Raw genomic sequence first — 20,366 nt, 5'->3', positions numbered from 1 at the left:
ATTTCTGAAATGGCAAAGAATCCTGTGGCACCTTATAGACTAACAGACGTTTTGCAGCATGAGCTTTCGTGGGTGAATACCCACTTCTTCTGCTTGCATCCAAAGAAGTGGGTATTCACCCACGAAAGCTCATGCTGCAAAACGTCTGTTAGTCTATAAGGTGCCACAGGATTCTTTGCTGCTTCTACAGAACCAGACTAACACGGCTACCCCTCTGATACTATTTCTGAAATGTAATGAATATTTGTTATGATTTTAGAAACTGTACAGACTTGCAATGGAAGAGGACAAGAAGAAAGGCTATGACCTACGGGTAGATGCCATTCCAATCAGGACAGCTAAAGCCTCCCGAGATATAGCAAGTGAGGTAAGTAAACTCATACTCTTCTCCTCACACTTTCAGAGGTTTCAAGTTCACAGTGAGCAGTTAGAGGCATGTTCCATCAACACAATCATGTATCAAGCAAAACTCTTTCTGAATAATCAATAGGAGTACACCTGGAATAAAATCTTTTGTATTGTTCCTGTAGGCCTGTTCTTACTTTATCTATGGCAAGATTACATTCCCGGTGTCTGTTGTCTATTTGAGGATCTCTGTTTGATGGCTTGAAGGGTGTGACAAATGAAGTTATCCTGCCTAGTTTTAATTCTAACTAATTTCTCTTATTTAATAATAACTGCTAGTCAATATTTTTAGATGAATTAATCTTTCTGTTGAGGTGTTATCTAATGTCAATGGTGTCCCCCTGCACTCCACTTACCCCATCTTCCATAGAGCAGGGGGGACATACCTGGGCTCAGGACGGAGGGAACTTGCAGCAGCTGCCTCTCAGCAAGCTGATCTAATTAACAAGGCAGTGTACTTAAAGGGGAAATGCACATATCTCCCTCCATTCCTGCTGCTTTGTAGAGTGAGAGAGTTAACCCTTGAGGGCTCAGCCAATTGCTAAGTCATCATTTAACAGTAAGGGAAATATCCCACACTCTGACTCCTCCACCTCAGTCAAGCTTCACAATCATCATCACTGTGTACGAGTATTAAATTGTTTGTTTAAAACTTATACTGTGTGTGTGTGTTTATATAATATATATATATATATATATAATATAGTCTTTTGTCTGGTGAAAAAAATTTCCCTGGAACCTAACCCCCTCATTTACATTAATTCTTATGGGGAAATTGGATTCGCTTAACATCGTTTCGCTTAAAGTCGCATTTTTCAGGAACATAACTACAACGTTAAGTGAGGAGTTACTGTATTTACATATTTAAGGGACTCTTGTGTCTAAGCCTTTTCCTAAGTTCTAGGTGTCATATGCATGCTTTAGCACTCAGAAATAATACTTTATGAAGTGACATATATTCACATAAAAGTGTCCAAACTCTCCACTAACCATGAAGACTCCAGAGAATTGCTATGGGATATTTTCTTAACAAGAATCCTGAAATTTGTTGAACTTTATTTTTTTACCTACAGTACAAATACAAAGAAGGGTATCGCAAGCAGCTAGGCCATCATGTGGGAGCCCGCAACATCCAAGATGATCCCAAGATGATGTGGTCTATGCATGTAGCCAAGATCCAGAGTGACAGGGAGTACAAGAAAGATTTTGAGAAATGGAAGACCAAGTATAATACTCCCGTGGATATGCTGGGAATTGTGCTGGCCAAGAAATGTCAGGAACTGGTTAGTGAAGTTGATTATAGACATCCTCTGCACCAGTGGACATGTCTGCCAGACCAGAATGATGTCATCCATGCTAGAAAGGCCTATGAGCTACAGAGTGACGTAAGTACTGAATGAGAGAGCTCCCAGTTGTATCAGTAAGGCTACGTTTTAGTCAGGGGTATTTTTAGTAAAAGTCATGGTCAGGTCACAGACTGTAAATTTTTGTTTACTGCCAGTGACCTGTCCATGACTTTTACTAAAAATACGCCTGACTAAAACTGCGGCCGGGAGGCTCGTGGTGAGGGGGGTGCAGCCCGGGGAAGTGCTGTGGGTGCTGGGGAGGGCAGGGGGCATGACCCGGGAGGGTGCTGTGGGTGCTGGGGAGGGGAGCACAGGTGTTTGGGAGTGAGTTGGGTGCTGGGGAGGGGGGCCGCCACCTGGGGAAGCACCACAGGTGATGGGGAGGAGGGCGCAGGTGCTGGGGTGGGGAGTCGCAGCCCAGGGGAGATGCGGGTGCTGTGGGGGGGGCGGGGCTGGGGCTGGGGCAGGCTTCTTACCCAGCTCCTGGGAAGCAGCAGCCCCAGCTCCTTAGAGCTCCACATGCTGCTTCCACTCCACCCCAGCCCCGGTTCTGCAGCTCCCATTGGCTCAGAACCACGGCCAACAGGAGCTGCCGGGGCGGTGCCTGACTGCTGGCAGAAGCAGCATGTGGCGCTAGGGGAGATGAGGTAAGCATCCCATCCCAGGTAAGCAGTGTCCCCAAGCCCTGAGCTCTCCCACAGCCAAACTCCTGCTGCTGGGGGGAGGGGGCCCTGAGACTGCCCCTGCAGCAGCCAGTGCAACTGACTGGGGGACTGCCCAAGCTCAGACAGCTCCTGGGCCAGCCACACAGGGCTGCTGCAGAAGTCATGGAGGTCACAGAAAGTCATGGAATCCATGACCTCCGTGACAAACACGGAGCCTTATGTATCAGTGATCACAGATTCATAGTAAATTATGCTTTCAGCATAATATCTTTCCCTTTTGGTGGGTGCAGAGGATCTGAAACCTCTGGAATGGTGGTTCAATAGTTCTATTGTGCAGTGAGACAGGCTAAAAAGAAGCTCTGAAAGGGAACATCACACCTGGTCCCCATCACAAAGTGCTGTTCCATGATTATTTTCACTGTGGCTGTATAAAGTCAGGGTCACGGTCAGTGGGTGTATGAATTATGCCGATTGATTGGATCTTAAACCCACTTGAGGGGGGAATCAAAGTGAGCCATGCCCACAGTAGTGTCTGTGGAGTGGCTTCTTGATGAAACTTGTGGGAAGGTTTCATCCTTCAAGCTCAGGTCAGGCTCCCAAGCTCACCGCTGTAAATTTGGATGTCTGAGTGAGGGTGTTCTTAGTGGAAGTCCCTCAACTATGAAATTCATGGCCTTATTGATTCAAGACTGTTGACCTTCAGTGCATAATGAAAATCCCGTATTTTCTCTCAGGCTTTTCCTGACAGGTGGTAGGATGGAGGATACCTGAGGAAGATGAGGAGGCAATATATGTCTAAACTGAGGGGAAAGATTGTAGCTGGCTGGCTAAAAGCCAGTGCAGAAAGGGAGGAGGGGTTTGTTTCAGTGCACAGGGCTTGCGCAGTCCCTGCATGAGATGTAATGGAATGTTTAACTGGGTATGTTAACTAAATAATTATCTTTGTATTTACTGTTAATAGAATTGCTACAAGTCAGATCTTCAATGGTTGAGAGGCATCGGTTGGGTCCCAATTGGTTCCCTGGATGTTGAAAAAGCCAAGAAGGCTGGAGAGATCCTTAGTGACAATATATATCGTCAGCCACCAGACAAATTTAAATTTACTAGTGTAACGGATTCTTTAGAAATGGTCTTGGCCAAGCATAATGCAGAAGCAATGAATAAGGTGAGTCCTAGCTTTCTGAGAAAGGTACTAGTGCTGCAAACCGTTAAAGATACATATAATTACAAATGTAATTTGTTATTATATGTATTAGACCCAAATTACATTACCAAATATGTATTAGACCCAGGCTATAATGATCAATTATGTATAGTTCGAGACACATATTGTAGCGATTTGTAAAATAGCTGGGAACTAGTTGTCTCTGAAAATGTCCATACATTAAAATAATTTGTCATAGTATTTAGGGCCTCAATGCTTGCCTACACTTTGTGGACCTGATTCAAAGCCCATTAATGTCAATGTGAGTCTTTCAATTGACTTTACTGAGGTTTTTATTAGTCCCTATGCGCAGAGGGAGTGCAAAATAAGCAAGAGCAGGAGTATTTTCTAATGGAAATCTTGCAACTTAAGCACATGTTTTTTGAAATTGAAGCCCTTTCAGAATCTTGACCTGGAAAGAGGTTAGTGTGAATATAGATATTATGATTTTTAGGCATTACTTGAAGTAATGTTATTAAAATAACTTTATTATGTTTTATGAGATCTTCGTATGTTGATCACTACATTGTTTATTGCTGTTGGTTTGTTATTTCATTTGCAGCGTTTATACACTGAAGCCTGGGATAAAGACAAGACTGAAATCCACATGATGCCTGACACTCCAGAGATTATGTTGGCAAGACAAAACAAGCTCAACTACAGTCAGGTGAGCAAAAGCACAGTTTGTGTCATGAGTGTAATAACAATCTAAGTGGAATCATGCTGTGTCATTGGCTTGGCCAAAATATATTTTAACAAACTTGAAATAAATATTTACACTAAGTTTCCTGACTTATCCCATAACATTGACCTGCCAAAAAGTCAACATCAAAATGTTTTCCATATTCCAGTATAGTAGTCTTCAGGTTTGATTGTGGAACCTTTATTCATGTTGGTGAACACTTTTTTGAGAAGAGTCCCACTCACTTCAAAGAGAGAAATCTCTTGTTAAGTGATCATCAGTAAGAGCTAAGGGTCCAAAAATGGTTCTCCAGTGAATTGCTGAGGTTCCTCCTTTTAAAGGTACTAATGCTAAAAAGTTGTGAAATTCATCCTGTGTTTGAAAATATCAAACAAATAATGTCTAACTTGATTCTTAAGAGCTAAAGTCCTTCTGATCAGTGTAAGTAAGGGGCAAATATATAAGCATCAATAGATGGTTGCTTTGGAAAGTAAGATTTGATCCATTTACAGTGGAGAAGTTGTCACTATAAGTGTGGTCTGTAAAATTGTATTTTATTCTACATCAGTTAAAGGAGAAGATAGACAAATAGTACAACCATTAGCTAGACTCTTTGCCCCAGATCCTCAGCTGATCTAAATTTACACCCGATGATGATCTGGCTCTTTCAGTTAAGAAAATTAGATTGTTAGATCCGAATAGATCGTATGATAATTCTTCTAGTCTTTCTGAGCTAACTGTTTTGCAGAGAAGGCAACATGCATAGTCCAGCTATAAGAATTTAACTCTGTTTAGTTCTTTTCATAGAGTCTATATAAACTAGCCATGGAAGAGGCAAAGAAGAGAGGCCATGACTTGCGAATTGATGCTATTCCCATCAAGACTGCCAGAGCATCCAGAGATATTGCCAGTGATGTAAGAAACTGCTCTTTATTTCTCTACATAGTTACATGGGACCTTTGCATTCTGTAAATTCCATATGTAAATTCTGCAATAGGAGGTTTGATTAAGCAATGAAGACGTGGTTTACATGTTGTAAAGTTGTAGTGCATATATTTAAACATTTAAATTGTAAAATAAAATAATTACAAAATAAAATACTAAGAGATTCAACTTTACGTGCATAGCATAGATAAAAGTCTGTTGTTGTACATAATTTTAGGCCAAAAAAAGACCTATTTCATTAATTAAATCTTTAATTGTTTAAAAAAAACACATAGTTCATGCATATCACAATTATTTCTCTTTAACATTACAAAAAGTAAGTTTAATAATTCTTTATATCCCAGAATGTCTATCCCATTTAAAAGTTCTAATTCACAATCCAGTTGCCTAGAATGCAAACCCATGACACCACTTTGATAAAATACCTTGAAAGCATCATAGTTTATAAATAATTTTTAGAGAGTTTCTTGTTAGAACTATTTAAAATTAATAGTCACAACATTATTAATTAATGGAACATTATATTTTGCTTTTTCCTTCAGTACAAATACAAAGAAGGGTATCGCAAACAACTTGGCCACCACATAGGTGCCCGCAACATACAGGATGATCCCAAGATGGTATGGTCTATGCATGTTGCCAAAATCCAGAGTGACAGGGAGTATAAGAAAGATTTTGAGAAATGGAAGACCAAGTATAATAGTCCAGTGGATATGCTGGGGATTGTGCTGGCAAAGAAATGTCAGGAACTGGTCAGTGACATTGATTATAGACATCCTCTTCACCAGTGGACATGTCTGCCAGATCAGAATGATGTCATCCATGCTAGAAAGGCCTATGATCTACAGAGTGACGTAAGTACCGTTTCTGTTTCAGTTCCAGAAGATGACTATATTTGATACTGTACCTTAGATGAAAAATGATTTCACATACAGATAACAGCAGAGCCAAATGTTCTCAATAAAACACCAATTCTAGTATTGTAACAGGTCTTGTTACAAATGGAAACTCAGATTAAATCCATTAAAAGACTCCTTAATTAGTTCAAATTTAAGTCCAGTTTAAGCACATTTATTCCCATTTATGATTTATTATTGAAATTATGAGAAATTCTTAATTACTCATGGTTTTAATCCAAGTGAAATGCAGTGATTTTTAACTAAGATTCACTACTTTGAGATTTTGGTTTTATTCAAACCTGGACCTTGAAGTGAAATGAGGAACGGGTAAAGAATGCACCTATATGGATCAATATATCAAAGGAAATGTTCATACAGATTCTTGCAAAGCAAAATTGCCAAGCTTCATGCATTTCAGTACTATCACTAGGGCTAAAATTCTGACCCACAATAAGCTATGTCAGAATAACCATGTTGTAACTGGAGAGGAGCCTGAGTCAAAGAAATATGCATGACACTTAGTAAATGGCAGGTTGTGCAAGGGTGGCATTGAGGAAGGTACAAAGTCTGGAGACAAAGAGAGTATTCTGGAATGTAGCTGGAGTGGAGAGTAGGGACCAGGAGCGGTGTATGTAAAAAGATGAAAGCAGAGATGTCCAAAAAGGATATTGATAAAAATCAAACATAAGTAGAGTAGCTGGATAGCATTGTTTGGGTTTCAGAGGTCAACCTGAGAAAGAAAGACTTGAGATGAGTTCTAAACATGGCTAAACATGGTATTGCTTTTCAATGGTGCAGTCTATGGATGAAATGGTAGTTATGCCATTTACTTCAATGGACCAGTATTTCACCCCTGAATTCTAGCCCAAATCCAGGTTTTACTATATTATAGTTTTTATTTTGTTTTCCCTTTTCATATGCTGTATGTTTTACTCACAGCTAGCTAGTTGTTCAGTAGTCATAAAATTTAGATAAAATGTACTGGGATGATAATCTGGAAAAGTGAACTAAGGAATGTATTTTGTATTTACTTTGTTAACAGAATTACTACAAGTCAGATCTCCAATGGCTGAGAGGCATTGGTTGGGTTCCAATTGGTTCCCTGGATGTTGAAAAAGCCAAGAAAGCTGGAGAGATCTTAAGTGATAAAATATACCGTCAGCCTCCTGACACATTCAAATTTACTAGTGTGACAGATTCTCTAGAAATGGTCTTGGCCAAGAATAATGCAGAGACAATGAATAAGGTGAGTAATGATTTGATAAGTAACACATCAGTGCTGTGCTACTCATGATTAAAGACAGAAAATTAGGAATACCTAGGGGTCAGCACCACTATGTTACACGATGGACACTTGACAAAATTACTGTACATAGTGACGGACATTGGGGGGTTATGTCACTCAGTCATTCAACGTTTCTTGAAAAATTACCACTGACCTCAACATTTTTACCACGGACACTTGTATCCATGTACGGACATGTTGCCAACCCCTACGTGATTCAAAGTAATGTTGATGTCCTGAGATAAAACAGGATGTTTGCAAAGCAGTACGTAGGACCTATCTTATTAAGTACAAATGGGGACATGTAAAGCAAGAATCAAGTTACTGAGATTATCCGGGATATCACAGTGCACTGTTTCTTCGGCATATGTGTGTAGTCAGCTGCAATAGCTCATCAGACATCTTAGGTTTGCCTCAGTCTTTTTATTATTGTAAACTGATGTAATCAGTGTCTAAATTTGGAGCCAAATATGCGCCGCTCTCCTCAGGTATATTCCCTTTGCTTATAATAGGAGTTTTGCTAGAGTAACAATGACAAGATTTGATAGATAGTTACTGTAGGTTATTACTGAATTACCTTTCATTTCTATTCCTTCTTAGCGCTTATACACCGAAGCATGGAACAAAGACAAAACTACAATTCATGTCATGCCTGACACTCCAGAAATCATGCTAGCAAAACTCAACCAAATAAACTGCAGTGAGGTGGGTAACAGTAAAAAGCTGAGGGGATGAAATAATGAGCTCTCGACAGTACAGTTTTGTTATCTCTGGCTTTTCAATGAATACGATAATGCTGCTCATCTGTATAGTCCCGTGTGTGGCCAGCAATGTTAGTTAAGACAGATTTTTGCTATAATTTACATAATCTTCTTGGTCTGACTTCTGATTTTCAAAAGTATTAAACTAGGAGCTTATCCTGTAGTAAACCCTTGACATATATAAATAGCACACCTGGAAACTCCCCTCTTTCATTTTGCCAGTGTCCTTGTGAAAAAAAGTTTTTCATGAAATAATGTGAATTTGCAACAGTGCAAAAGTTCGCATCTGGGAACACCTTTCACCCCATTTCTTGGTCTTCATTCTTCTAGATTCCCACCACCCCTGCTTTCCACTCCCTTACTCCTGCCAGATTTATACAATAAAATGTTGGAAATGTGCATTTTCCTACTACCCAGGGCAGGTAGCTATGGGTCATATTTAAATCAGGTTTACTCATGCTGAACATTAATCATGTTTTCTAGTGATTTAATGGGTTTTGTTATATAAATGTGTAACATGCTTACCTACAGGGGAGGTGCATAAAATGCATGGTTAATGAGATAAAAATATAAATCGTTTCCTTTCTCATAGAAATTGTACAAATTAGCCTTGGAGGAATTGAAAAAGAGAGGTTGTGACTTGCGTGTTGATGCCATTCCAATCCAGGCTGCCAAGGCATCCAGAAATATTGCCAGTGAAGTACGTAACCTTTTTGTTATATCTACAGGGACATGTTTCTTATGGGAAAAACTTCAGAATTTCTGCTCTATAATTTTTCCATGTAAATGCTTTTAAATTGTACAATAGATTCTATTGCAGTCCAATAATTATAGTGCATGCTTCTTGCTTCTGAAAAGAAAGCACCATATCAAGATCTACAGTGATGGATGCCTTAGACATATACATTGCAGTGATAAAATAAATAATATAAAGCCTAGTCCTATGCCCATTGAAGTGTTTCCATTGAGTACAAGGGTGTTGGATCAGGCCCATTGTGAGATTATATAAAGTACCTATTTACTACTTTTTGAGATTAGAATAAAATGCTTCAAAAGTCCCCCAGGAAAAAAAATATTAACAGTCCTAAACAATCCCCTTTTTCTGCCATGAGAAGATTTTAATGCTGCTGAAAAGTTGTATTGAAAGCCCATGTGACTGAAGTCATCCATGGAACAGATATGCCATAAGCAATGACAATAAAGTCTCCCTTTCACTACTCTGCCAGTGTGCCTCACCTAGGGCAACACCAGTTAGGGGTTAGAAGGTAGTTCACTCTCCAGGCTGGTTTTGTCCTTGGCATCCCTAATTAAATGGAAGATAAAGGTGCCAGTTGATGTTAATTTGTCAGCAGATGTTGTATGATAAAATTCTTAAGGAAAGAGCACATCCTAAAAAATTAAAAGGATGTGAGACCACAAACAAGATAGTAAGTAGATAGTTGTAAGGGATAAGGTAGGTAAATTTAGTAGTAATATGTTTATGGAGATAGCAAGATAGAATATCTTAAAATATTTTTCTCTTCTTCTGAATGAAATAAATAAAATAGCATATTAAAGAAAGTGTAACACGTTGTTTTCCAGCATGAGGGTATGCATGTTCTAGTTAAGTTGGGTACATCATTTCTGAATTGAAAACTGTCACAGTGAATATAAATATATTTTATTTTAGTACAAATACAAAGAAGGGTATCGCAAGCAGCTTGGCCACCATGTGGGAGCCCGCAACATCCAGGATGATCCTAAGATGATGTGGTCAATGCATGTAGCCAAGATCCAGAGTGACAGGGAGTACAAGAAAGATTTTGAGAAATCGAAGACCAAATACACTAGCCCAGTGGACATGCTGGGAATCGTGCAGGCCAAGACATGTCAGACACTGGTCAGTGATGTTGATTACCGCCATTACCTGCATCAGTGGACATGTCTGCCAGACCAGAATGATGTGATCCAAGCTAAGAAGGCCTATGAGCTACAGAGTGATGTGAGTGCACAACATGTGTAATACATGCAACAGGCCCAATTTTACCCTGACATGCCTGCACACAGATGTATGTTTAACATGCCAAGAGTGGAGCCCCATTGTGCTAGGTGCTGTACCAACAGAGAGTAGCAGACGTCCCTGACCTGAAGACGAGACAGACAGAGGGTAGGGGAAGGGGTAGAACAAACAAGCAGAGTAAACAATGAGATGGCAACAAATGTCATGTTAATTCCATGATTTTTTGTGGGGATGGGGGTTACTTAGGAGGGGATCAGCTAAATCAAAAGAAAAGGGAAGGGGACGTGGTCAGGTGAGAAGATGGTAAGAGGGGGTAGTGTGGAATGAAGCTCAGGTGAAGAGACTGGGAGGTGGAAGGAGAGGGTTGGAGCAAACAGCCAATCAGTACAGGCCAGAGAAAGTCTAGTCAAAACTGTAGAAAGTTTTCCGAATGTCCAGAAGTCCAAAGATCCCTTCTTGGGCTGCTTCAGCCTCTACCAGCTGGAATCTCTGGCTGTCTCCTCTCTGCAGCTCCCTGATGTGGGGAGTGAAGGGGGAATTGAGATAGGCACCGTCTGGGTCCTAGTGCCCTCAGGATGCAGGGGTGTCTCCTCTGTGCAGCTCTGCATCCAGGGGAAGGGTGGCCTCAGCTGGGCCCCAATTTCTTCACTTCTTCCCTGTGCAGTGGTCCCTGCTTTGGCTGCTTCTACCCTACTGGCTTGTGAAATTTTCCATATACTGTTACCAATCCTTTATCACCAAATCTTTGCTGTTTTCTTGATCTTTGATCTGTCAAAGGTGCCCTAATAATGCATCTGTGGAGTCCTTTCATTTTCCCATTGGTTGTGCTGTGTAATAATTATTTTATCTATCTTGGAAGAATGAGTGTCAGAATCAAATGACCATTTTGTAGTAATAGATAATGTTACATGAAGTGAGTAGTGTATAAATCAGTTGCATTTATTCATATATTCATTTGATTGTTCCTACAAATGACTGATTGAACGTTAATTAAATTTTAGGCTGTTTACAAATCAGACCTGGAATGGCTGAAGGGTACAGGCTGGGTCCCCATTGGTTCCATGGATGTTGAGAAGGTTAAGAGAGCTGGAGAAATCCTGAGTGAAAAGCAGTACCGCCAGCCCCCAGACCAAATCAAATTTACGAGTGTGACCGATTCCTTGGAATTGGTTTTGGCAAAGCAAAATGCTGAGACAATGAACAAGGTGAGTCTCCCAGAAAAATCCCCAGGTGTTACTGACTCTGAGGGTTGGTTCATGGAATGGGCAATGCACTTTGGTTGAAAGAGGTAAGTGTTCCCAAAGAAGCGAAATGTCAGACAGCATCTGCTGCTAGGTTGCTGTGGTTACCAAGAGTCCTTTAGATCCTTTGCACGTGGTAAGAAGGTTGGCCCCTTTTCTTTCAGATGTAGGGTATCTATGTTTTTCCTCCTCCAGACTGGATTTCTTTAATGCAGTCTCTGTGCAGCTATACTTTAATTGCAATTTCCAAATGATTTAATACAGGACACAGAGGCCTGCTGATGAAGTGTTGTTTCCTACAGAGGAGGATGTTCACTCCAGAGCCTAGGTTCCACATGTGACACTCTACACACCTTATGCTTCATGTGTTATGGTCTTAATCTGGGGGTTAAGTGGTGCCTAGGACTATGTACAAGGCCTGTAACTGGGATTAGAGCATTTTACCCCAGTGCTCTGTTATCTGCACTGGCTGCCTAATAGAGCTGGTCAGAAAATTGGATCAAAATCAACCGTTGATTAAAAACAGAAATAAAATTGTTGGTGAATTTCTATTCCTCCTTCTCCCCACCAGTTTCAGATTGGCTGTACTGTATAGGGTTTTTTATTTTTAAAAACTCTCCACTCAATGTATGCCAGAACTCCTTTATGGAAAGTGACCTACTAAGCAAGGCTGAGGCTGTTTGCAGATTGCAGAACCATTTCAGACAATGCTGCAAAACATGCAAATATAGTGTCCCCAAATAAGGGACATGGGGCACACCCATCTGGGACAAGGTGCAATGCTAAGCAACACATTGCTGAATGATTACTGGAAGACACTCAGATACTACAGTGGTGAACATGGTATCCGAACCTATATGGAATAGTGAGACATCTGTTATGTATGCTATTGTGCTGTATGGTGTAAACTGGAGCACCAGCTCCTGTCCGCCAGCTGAGAGCTCAGAGGCAAGAGCTTGTGTCCCCTAGGGAATAAGGCTGCCTCCCATTTATAGTAGCCTGGGTAGGGTAACTAACATCACAAATTGTCTCTTCCTCCTTCTCCCTAAAATATATATTCCAGAGAGTCCCGGATACAATCCTTCTCCCAATACAGCCTCCCAGCAATGCTGAATCAGCCAATTAACGTTGCAGAGCAGATTGGGGCATAATGAGGAGGAGGAAGTCACCCAGTTGGGTTTTGCAGTTGGAGATCACAATGTATCAGAGGATTAAAGATTTCCTCAAACTGTCCCTGTTGATTTATTAGGGTATTTTCAGTGGGTGGGTCTTAGTTTTGTAGGTATGTGTTCAGAAGTTGGCTATATATATGCCATGTTCTGGTTCAAGGCTTTGGTTTTGTAGACTTTTGCTAATTGTTGCTTTCAGTTTTACTGTATTTTTCTCAAGGTGTGCAGAATTCTTTGGGCACAAGCAGGCAATGCATATCTATTACATACCTTTAGCTTTCTTTGAGTCTCAGCCCAAGCTCCACAGTTTTATTTATCAGGGACCTGAACCAAAGCTCACCATAATCAATGGGAGTCTTCCCATTGGCTTCAATGGACATTAGATGAGCTGTAGGCTAATTGTGCTAAATGTATTGTACAGCCATACTTTGGCTATAAAGGCTGGCTGATAAAATTATTTGATATCAAGACACATGGGAGTAAGTTCACCTATAAGCCCAATTTATTTTTTGTTTGAAAACACTGTAGATTTAAAGTATGAAATCCTTCCACTTGCAAAAACTGTGTTTATTTAAATGTTTCATTAAAATCTCTTTAAAAATTATTTTTCCTCCTTCCACAGCGTTTATACACAGAAGCCTGGAATGCTGACAAAACCACAATTCACGTCATGCCAGACACTCCGGAGATTTTGCTGGCAAAAGCCAATTCAGCTAACGTTAGCCAGGTAAGACTATTTTAAAAAACATATCAAACAAATACAAAATCAGAAATTAGGGAAGCATTCATTTCACTTTTAAAGAACCTCTTTTAATGTATGGTTTCATTTTCTCTATAATAATTTGTATAATACTGTATTTTCATCTCGCATATTTTGTCTTCCTCTCTGTAGAAACTTTACAGACAAGGTTGGGAAGAATCCAAGATGAGGGATTATGATATAAGAGCTGATGCAATTCCAATTCGAAGTGCAAAGGCATCAAGAGATATTGCTAGTGAAGTATGTGCTTCTTCTGCTAATCTATCATTTTAACTATATATTAAGGGTTTTTCTCTTTTAGTAAACTTGTGAAATAATTGTATATAATAATTAAATATGAATTAAATGTGAAATAATTAAAATATGCATTCTTTCAAATGACAAAACATAGGAACAGAATAATAAATAATTTAAAAATAAAAGAATATCAAATTCTGGTTTAAAAAATGAACACCATGGAAACAGATAAGTGCAGAAAAATATCCAACTTCACATTGAAGAGAGTGTAACATTAAAATTATTGACATTAAACAAACCAACCTAGAAATATATATTATAAAATATTAATACATCACATGATATTACTGATATTCAGGGAGTGAGGGGATATTAGGGATTTCAACCTCTGAATCAAGGATATTTGCCGATGATAAATTATTTTTGTTCTTATATTATTATTAAACTGAGACAGTACTGATCACTGATGATTATTTTGCTATCTTTACAACTGTGTGTTAATTTGTATTCATTTTGTATCAGATTTGCCTCATGTTAAGTAGGCCATGTCCTCAGCTGATATAAATTAGCCTAGCTGCTTTGACGTTAATAGAACAAAACTGAATTATGCATCTGAGGATCTGGTCCATTATTCACTTTTCCATGAATATATAAAACATAACTGAACTGTTTCTGTTTTCAATAGTATAAATATAAAGAAGCATATGAGAAACAGAGAGGTCACCATATTGGAGCCCGCACCATACGGGATGATCCAAAGATGATGTGGTCTATGCATGCAGCAAAGATCCAGAGTGACAGAGAGTATAAGAAATATTTTGAGAAATCAAAGACCAAATACAGTAGCCCAGTGGACATGATGGGAATTGTGCAGGCCAAGAAATGTCAGGAACTGGTCAGTGATGTTGAATACCGCCATTACCTGCACCAGTGGACATGTCTGCCAGACCAGAATGATGTGATCCAAGCTAAGAAGGCCTATGAGTTGCAGAGTGATGTGAGTAAAAAACCAATGCAAAATAAGTCTTTTAGGGGTGTGTGTGTGTGTGTGTGTGTGTGTGTGTGTGTGTGTGTGTGTGTGTGTGTGTGTGTGCGCGCGCAAATATCTATTCAAACATTTTAGAGTAAAATTTGTCCATTATGTACCTGATCTTGCAAACAACATTTTTTTTGCTCCAAATGAGGATTAAAAGTCAAATGTGAAATTTTTCACAGGAAGGAATTTCCAGAAAAATACCATTTGGAGAGAATCAAAACAGATTTTTTTTCTGCTTGCTGGCCTTGCCTAGAGGGTTCTTGTCAATTTCACTTTCTGTCCCCAGGCAAAAAGTGAAATTGTCCAGAGCCTTCCAGGCTGGCACCCAACGAGCTGTCATTTTCCAGCAAAATTTAAAGTTTCCCCCAGAAATTTTTGAGTATGCGAAAAGAGCATTTTCTGTCAGAAAATCATTCTGATTGAAAATTCCTGACCTGCTCCACTTGATTTCCAGGCAAGTTAGGAGTGAAAATGTGCCTGCAAAAGGCTTGCTTTCAAACACTGCACCCGCAGAGCGTTTTATGTGTAACTGTAGGAGTGAGAACTCTGGAGAAACCCTATTCTGTATTAAAAATGTACTGGTATGGAGCTGCCAAATTAGTCCTGACTATTAGGAAGAGTAAGACCTGAGAGTGAATTGTATAATGGATGTCTCCTTTGACACACCCATTCTCTAACCATATTCTGATCCATTTTTTCCTGTGCTTTTGAGAGTGAGGTGGAAGGTGCACAAGTAGCTTGACAGTTCCACTTAGTGCAGAGGTCTATGCCTAGTGCTTAACTTTGCTTGCTCCAACTCACAGACTTTGCTCCCACTCACACTGGAACACAACAAGCTTAGGCTCCCTGTTGTTGCACACAATGTTAGGACTAACAGGATTAAGGCCAACGTGCTTTTGTAATTTTGAGCTTAATTTGTGCATGCATTTCCCATGATTACACTTGCCAATTAGTAATTGCATGTGCAAATAGATTAATGGTGAATGCTTGTAAAGCTATGGATGCTTCTCTTCAGTTGAGAGCACTCTAGAATATTAGAATCTGGGCTTCTCCAAATTCCAGTCTCTCTTGGGGAGCCCAAGTTCAATTGTGGGTGAAATACTCATATTTGACTGTTGAGGTGGTAATTGGAATTGCAAAACTTTATTCAAATTTACCAGTTGCCTGAAAAATTATGATGATGGGGATGCCATCCTAATTCTGCTCTAATTGTTGGATGCATAGGGGACAGATTAGGTTTTGTATCTGAATATTTTTCTGTAATAATAATATTAATTTGTTTGTTTGTAGAATGTGTACAAGTCAGACCTGGAATGGCTGCGAGGCATTGGCTGGATGCCAGATGGCTCTGTGGATGTGGATAGAGTGAAGAAAGCCCAGGAGCTCCTGAATGAGAGATTATACCGTCAGCGGCCAGACACATTGAAATTCACCAGCATTGTTGACCCACTGCCAGTTGTCCTGGCTAAAATCAATTCTAAGCAGATCAGTGAGGTTAGCTGGCTTTTATGTTACCATAAGTTTTCTGCATTCATGCTGTCATTTTTGTTTATCCTTCACTTGCGTTAAAAAATCATAAAATGAGAACCCCTAATGTACATAATAGTTCATACCATGAGATCAGTTAATTACAAAGTACAGCATCTTTCACACTGTAATTGAATAATGATGTCTTTACTTTCTCATTAGCCTCTCTATCGTGAAGCCTGGGATAAAGAGAAGACACAGTTCACCCTACCTGCTGACACCCCTCAGATGATGCAATCCAAAGTCAATGCTCTGAACATCAGCAGTGTAAGATCTTAATTATAATATGTAATGTTTATTGAAATGAACATTGCCACATGCATCATTTTTAGCCAGCCCTGTTTCAGAACTCTTATTAAGAACTTCCTGGTTCTGACATAAGCACAGATTTACTTTCTTTGTTTTTTATACTGTTTTGTATTTTAGAATGTAGATGAAGAACTATTATGATTCATTTAAGCAGCATAATATGGTTTAATGAGCCCAATGTTCATGAAGCACAATGGACCAGATTAATTAATCGGTAGTCAGTGGCATTCCTCTCACTCTCCTTTTGTTCACCCACTTATGCCAGCAGTGATTCTGACCCAAGATCTAAAACACGGACTTGTTGCCTATTTGTTATTCATAAATAGAGTGTATCACTATAACATCTAGATCACCATATTGACTGTCTAGTTAAACATATAATGTATTGATAAGAAAAGAAAGAAACAGTGGCATTTTAAAGTATAATATATACCGTTGCCTGAATTGTCCTCTTTATGACAACTTCCTTTGGGAAGTTTGGGGTTTGAAAAAGATATTATAGGCCAAAATACCATGCAGCAAATATCAGTGTTGCCCACAGTGTGAATGGATCTGATATGCTGCATCTATGGCCACATTCCTGCAATATGCTATGTGTGGGGGTATCCTTCTACCTATCGAGTCTCACTGAAGTCAGTGGGACTGCAGATGGGCACAGGACTCTGTGGATCAGAGTACGGGTTTGGAATCTATATAATCAATCATGACGTGTGCAGTAATTATTAGTTAAAGAGATAGGAATAATTTTTGTAACCTACAGAACTGTAAGGATCAAATTAAAAAATCCATGCTATAAATCTAGGGAAAATGTGATTTATGAGAAAAATGATTTCTAAAATTGTGTCTTTGATTTTGATTACAGAAACATTATCAGCAAGCCTGGGAAGATGCCAAGATGAAAGATTATGACTTAAGAGCCGATGCCATTTCTATCAAACATGCCAGAGCTTCCAGAGACATTGCTAGTGAGGTACAATCTCTGTTCCCTCCCTTTAATTTCTGTGAAAGGCCATGGCCCATTCATCCTCGTATCAAAGACAGCAGACAACTGTGTAGCTAGCTAAGCTCAATTCAAAGCTGTTGTGTACTCATATATGAACAGCATACTGTCTTGTATATTTGCATTATTTTAAATCCTGTCTTGACCCTCTCTTTCTAATAGAACTTAAAGTTTGCTACTAGTAAAATATTAATGATAACAGAACATTGTATTTTGTATTTGTGGTATCAAAGTAGGTTCAGAGAGTTATTTTGCAATACACTGTAAACTTTTAGCCACCATTTTCAGTAATTGAAGCACAGACTATATTGCTGCTGCTTCCAATACATAATTCAAGGATGTTATTTTTGTCATTTCTGCTTTCAAGTTATCTGTTCAAATCTAAAATGTAGCAGTGCTTATAAACCTTACCAAACAATTGGAATAACTGTGTATTGTAACTAGTGAGAGACTTCTGAAATATTTTTCTTTTATCATGGTTTTAAACTGTTAAGATGGACCACATTTTCCAGAGTCGTTGGTGATTTGGAGAATCGGTTTTTGGGGGCCCAACGTGAGACACTGGACAGTGGACCTGAATTTCAGAAGTGCTGATCTAGTACCCTTTAAAATCCCTTCCCAAGCTGGACACTCATAAACACTAGTTGCTTTAGAACATGTAGACTGGCAATTTATGACTATTTCTGCTAATGGTTTACTTTCTATGTTTATTAGTACAAATACAAGGAAACCCATGAGAAACAGAAAGGCCACTATATTGGATGCCGAACTGCAAAGGAAGATCCCAAATTGTCATGGGCTGCACATGTAATGAGGATGCAGAATGACAGAGAGTACAGAAAGGCTTATCATAGTTCAAAGGCCAGGGTCACTATACCAGTTGATATGGTGTCTGTCCAAGCAGCCAAGCAATGCCAATCATTTGTGAGTGATGTTGACTACCGTCAGTATTTGCACCAGTGGACATGTCTGCCAGACCAGAATGATGTGATCCAGGCAAGGAAGGCCTATGATCTACAAAGTGATGTAAGTAGGAGTGTACAGTGTATATATAAGTTGGGGATGCTACGTTAGTAACTGTTGAGATATAAGGCTCTGTAGGCACATCAGGGTGACATGATGATAACCACCCCAACGCTTTCTGCAGGTTCTCCTTCCTTCACCAGCTCTTCAGTGGTTGTATTCTACTGAGTTTGTGCCTATGTGTGGAGGAATGTGGTGTGAAGACTGACAAGGATTTGTATGCTTTCTTTGAAGCATTTCTTTTGTGTCTTAGCAATTATGTGTCATCAATGAACTCTTCACTACAGAGGGATCATGATGCTGATGCAGCATCTGTTATGAGTCCAGTTTATCTATTTCCAGTTTTGGAATGTTCATGAAATCCATTTGTAAGAAAGCAGGGAGTGTTTTCAAGAGACTAAGAGTCAGCGTTATTTGATTACAGTCCTGCTGTGTGACAGTCAGTTCCCTTTGTGATTTGCTCTTTGGGCAGTGCAAAGTAGCCCCTGGCGATGCGCTGAGAATAAACTCACATGCTAGCCATATATTATTAATAATGCAATTATGTTTGTAGAATGTGTACAAGTCAGACCTGGAATGGCTGCGTGGCATTGGCTGGATGCCAGATGGCTCAGTAGATGTGGATAGAGTGAAGAAAGCCCAAGAGCTCCTGAATAACAGATTGTATCGAACGCGACCGGATGAATTGAAATTCACCAGTATTGTTGACACACCGGAGATCGTGCTGGCGAAGACTAATGCTTTGAATCAGAGTGGCGTAAGAAAAGTGTTACATTTGTGCTTGAGTGTCCCTGTGCATATTGTGTTTTATTATTTAAAATAAAAAGAGGAAACAGTATGTTTTATATAGAATTTGAGCTTAACATTTAGAAGTAGGCGTTCCCCAGTAACTATTAATGAAGGAATAAACAGGGTAATGTGAAACCCTGTCACTGGTAAGGAATTCAAATCATTGCACAGTATTTATTTCAAACAAATAATCAAACAATTATTAAAACAATCTAACAGTTCCAGACCATAGTTCTGACTATCTCCCCCTGCATTTAGAGTCAAATATCTCTCTCACTGAAGTCAATGAGAGTCTTTCTATTAATATGGAAGTGAATTGGAATAAACCTTCAAAAAGGAAGATTGAGCAGTTTATGGTTTCTCTATTGCATAAAACTGGCTCTCCACTTTAAAGTGTTATATTTATAAGTAATATAAAATAGTGTATATACCGTATTTATCGGCGTATAACACGCACTTTTTCCCCCTGAAAATAGGGGGCAAATGATGTGTGCGTGTTATACGCCGATATAACCGGCGTATAACAGGGCCGGCTCTAGGATTTCTGCCCCAGGCAGAAAAGAAAAGCGCCGCCCCCCCCCAGCGGCGCGGAGCGGCGCCCTAGCCCCTGCCCCACTCCCGAGCAGCGCGGCCCTAGCCCCCCCCCCAGCGGCCCGAGCCCCCGCCCTCTCCCCCCCCCCAGCGGCGGGGCCTGAGCCCCGAGCCCCGGCCTGCGCGAGCCCCCACCTCCCGAGCGGCGCGGCCCGGCCCTAGCCCCCCCCCGAGCGGCCCTAGCCCCCCCCCGAGCGGCCCTAGCCCCTGCCCCCCTCCCGAGCGGCGTGGCCCGACCCGGCCCGAGCCCCCGTCCCCCTCCCGAGCGGCCCGGCCCGAGCCCCCCTCCCCGCGAACGGCCAATCACGCAGCCTGCCTGCTCCTGCACGCTTCGCGGCGCCTTCCAGGGCTCATAGATGTACTCAGCGGGGAACTTCCGGAGGAAAGGGAGGTACTTCCTGCAGGAGGGTCAGGCCCCAAAGGAACAGGCAGGGTGGGTCAGTCAGCCCCAAAAGAAACAAGCCGACATGGGAATTCAGGGCCGAGCCACAGG

At 40.4% G+C, this 20,366-nt stretch overlaps 1 protein-coding gene across 1 annotated transcript in view; it reads left to right on the top strand.

The window, feature by feature from the left end:
* The window catches only part of NEB (nebulin), a 195,472-nt gene that overhangs the window by 88,198 nt on the left and 86,908 nt on the right, over nucleotides 1-20,366 (top strand). The window contains exons 63-81 of the mRNA XM_045032832.1: nucleotides 260-367; nucleotides 1,479-1,790; nucleotides 3,378-3,581; nucleotides 4,183-4,287; nucleotides 5,110-5,217; nucleotides 5,790-6,101; nucleotides 7,189-7,392; nucleotides 8,032-8,136; nucleotides 8,785-8,892; nucleotides 9,862-10,173; nucleotides 11,193-11,396; nucleotides 13,224-13,328; nucleotides 13,494-13,601; nucleotides 14,284-14,595; nucleotides 15,925-16,128; nucleotides 16,324-16,428; nucleotides 17,333-17,440; nucleotides 18,185-18,496; nucleotides 19,047-19,250. Coding sequence (XP_044888767.1) covers nucleotides 260-367; nucleotides 1,479-1,790; nucleotides 3,378-3,581; nucleotides 4,183-4,287; nucleotides 5,110-5,217; nucleotides 5,790-6,101; nucleotides 7,189-7,392; nucleotides 8,032-8,136; nucleotides 8,785-8,892; nucleotides 9,862-10,173; nucleotides 11,193-11,396; nucleotides 13,224-13,328; nucleotides 13,494-13,601; nucleotides 14,284-14,595; nucleotides 15,925-16,128; nucleotides 16,324-16,428; nucleotides 17,333-17,440; nucleotides 18,185-18,496; nucleotides 19,047-19,250 — 3,540 coding nt within the window. The remainder of the gene's footprint in view (nucleotides 1-259; nucleotides 368-1,478; nucleotides 1,791-3,377; nucleotides 3,582-4,182; nucleotides 4,288-5,109; nucleotides 5,218-5,789; nucleotides 6,102-7,188; nucleotides 7,393-8,031; nucleotides 8,137-8,784; nucleotides 8,893-9,861; nucleotides 10,174-11,192; nucleotides 11,397-13,223; nucleotides 13,329-13,493; nucleotides 13,602-14,283; nucleotides 14,596-15,924; nucleotides 16,129-16,323; nucleotides 16,429-17,332; nucleotides 17,441-18,184; nucleotides 18,497-19,046; nucleotides 19,251-20,366) is intronic.

Source organism: Mauremys mutica, chromosome 10 (genome assembly GCF_020497125.1).
Source record: "Mauremys mutica isolate MM-2020 ecotype Southern chromosome 10, ASM2049712v1, whole genome shotgun sequence".
Classification (NCBI taxonomy): Eukaryota; Metazoa; Chordata; order Testudines; family Geoemydidae; genus Mauremys; species Mauremys mutica.
Note: the sequence above shows the minus strand (reverse complement) of the source record. Positions and strands in the feature narration are given on the sequence as shown.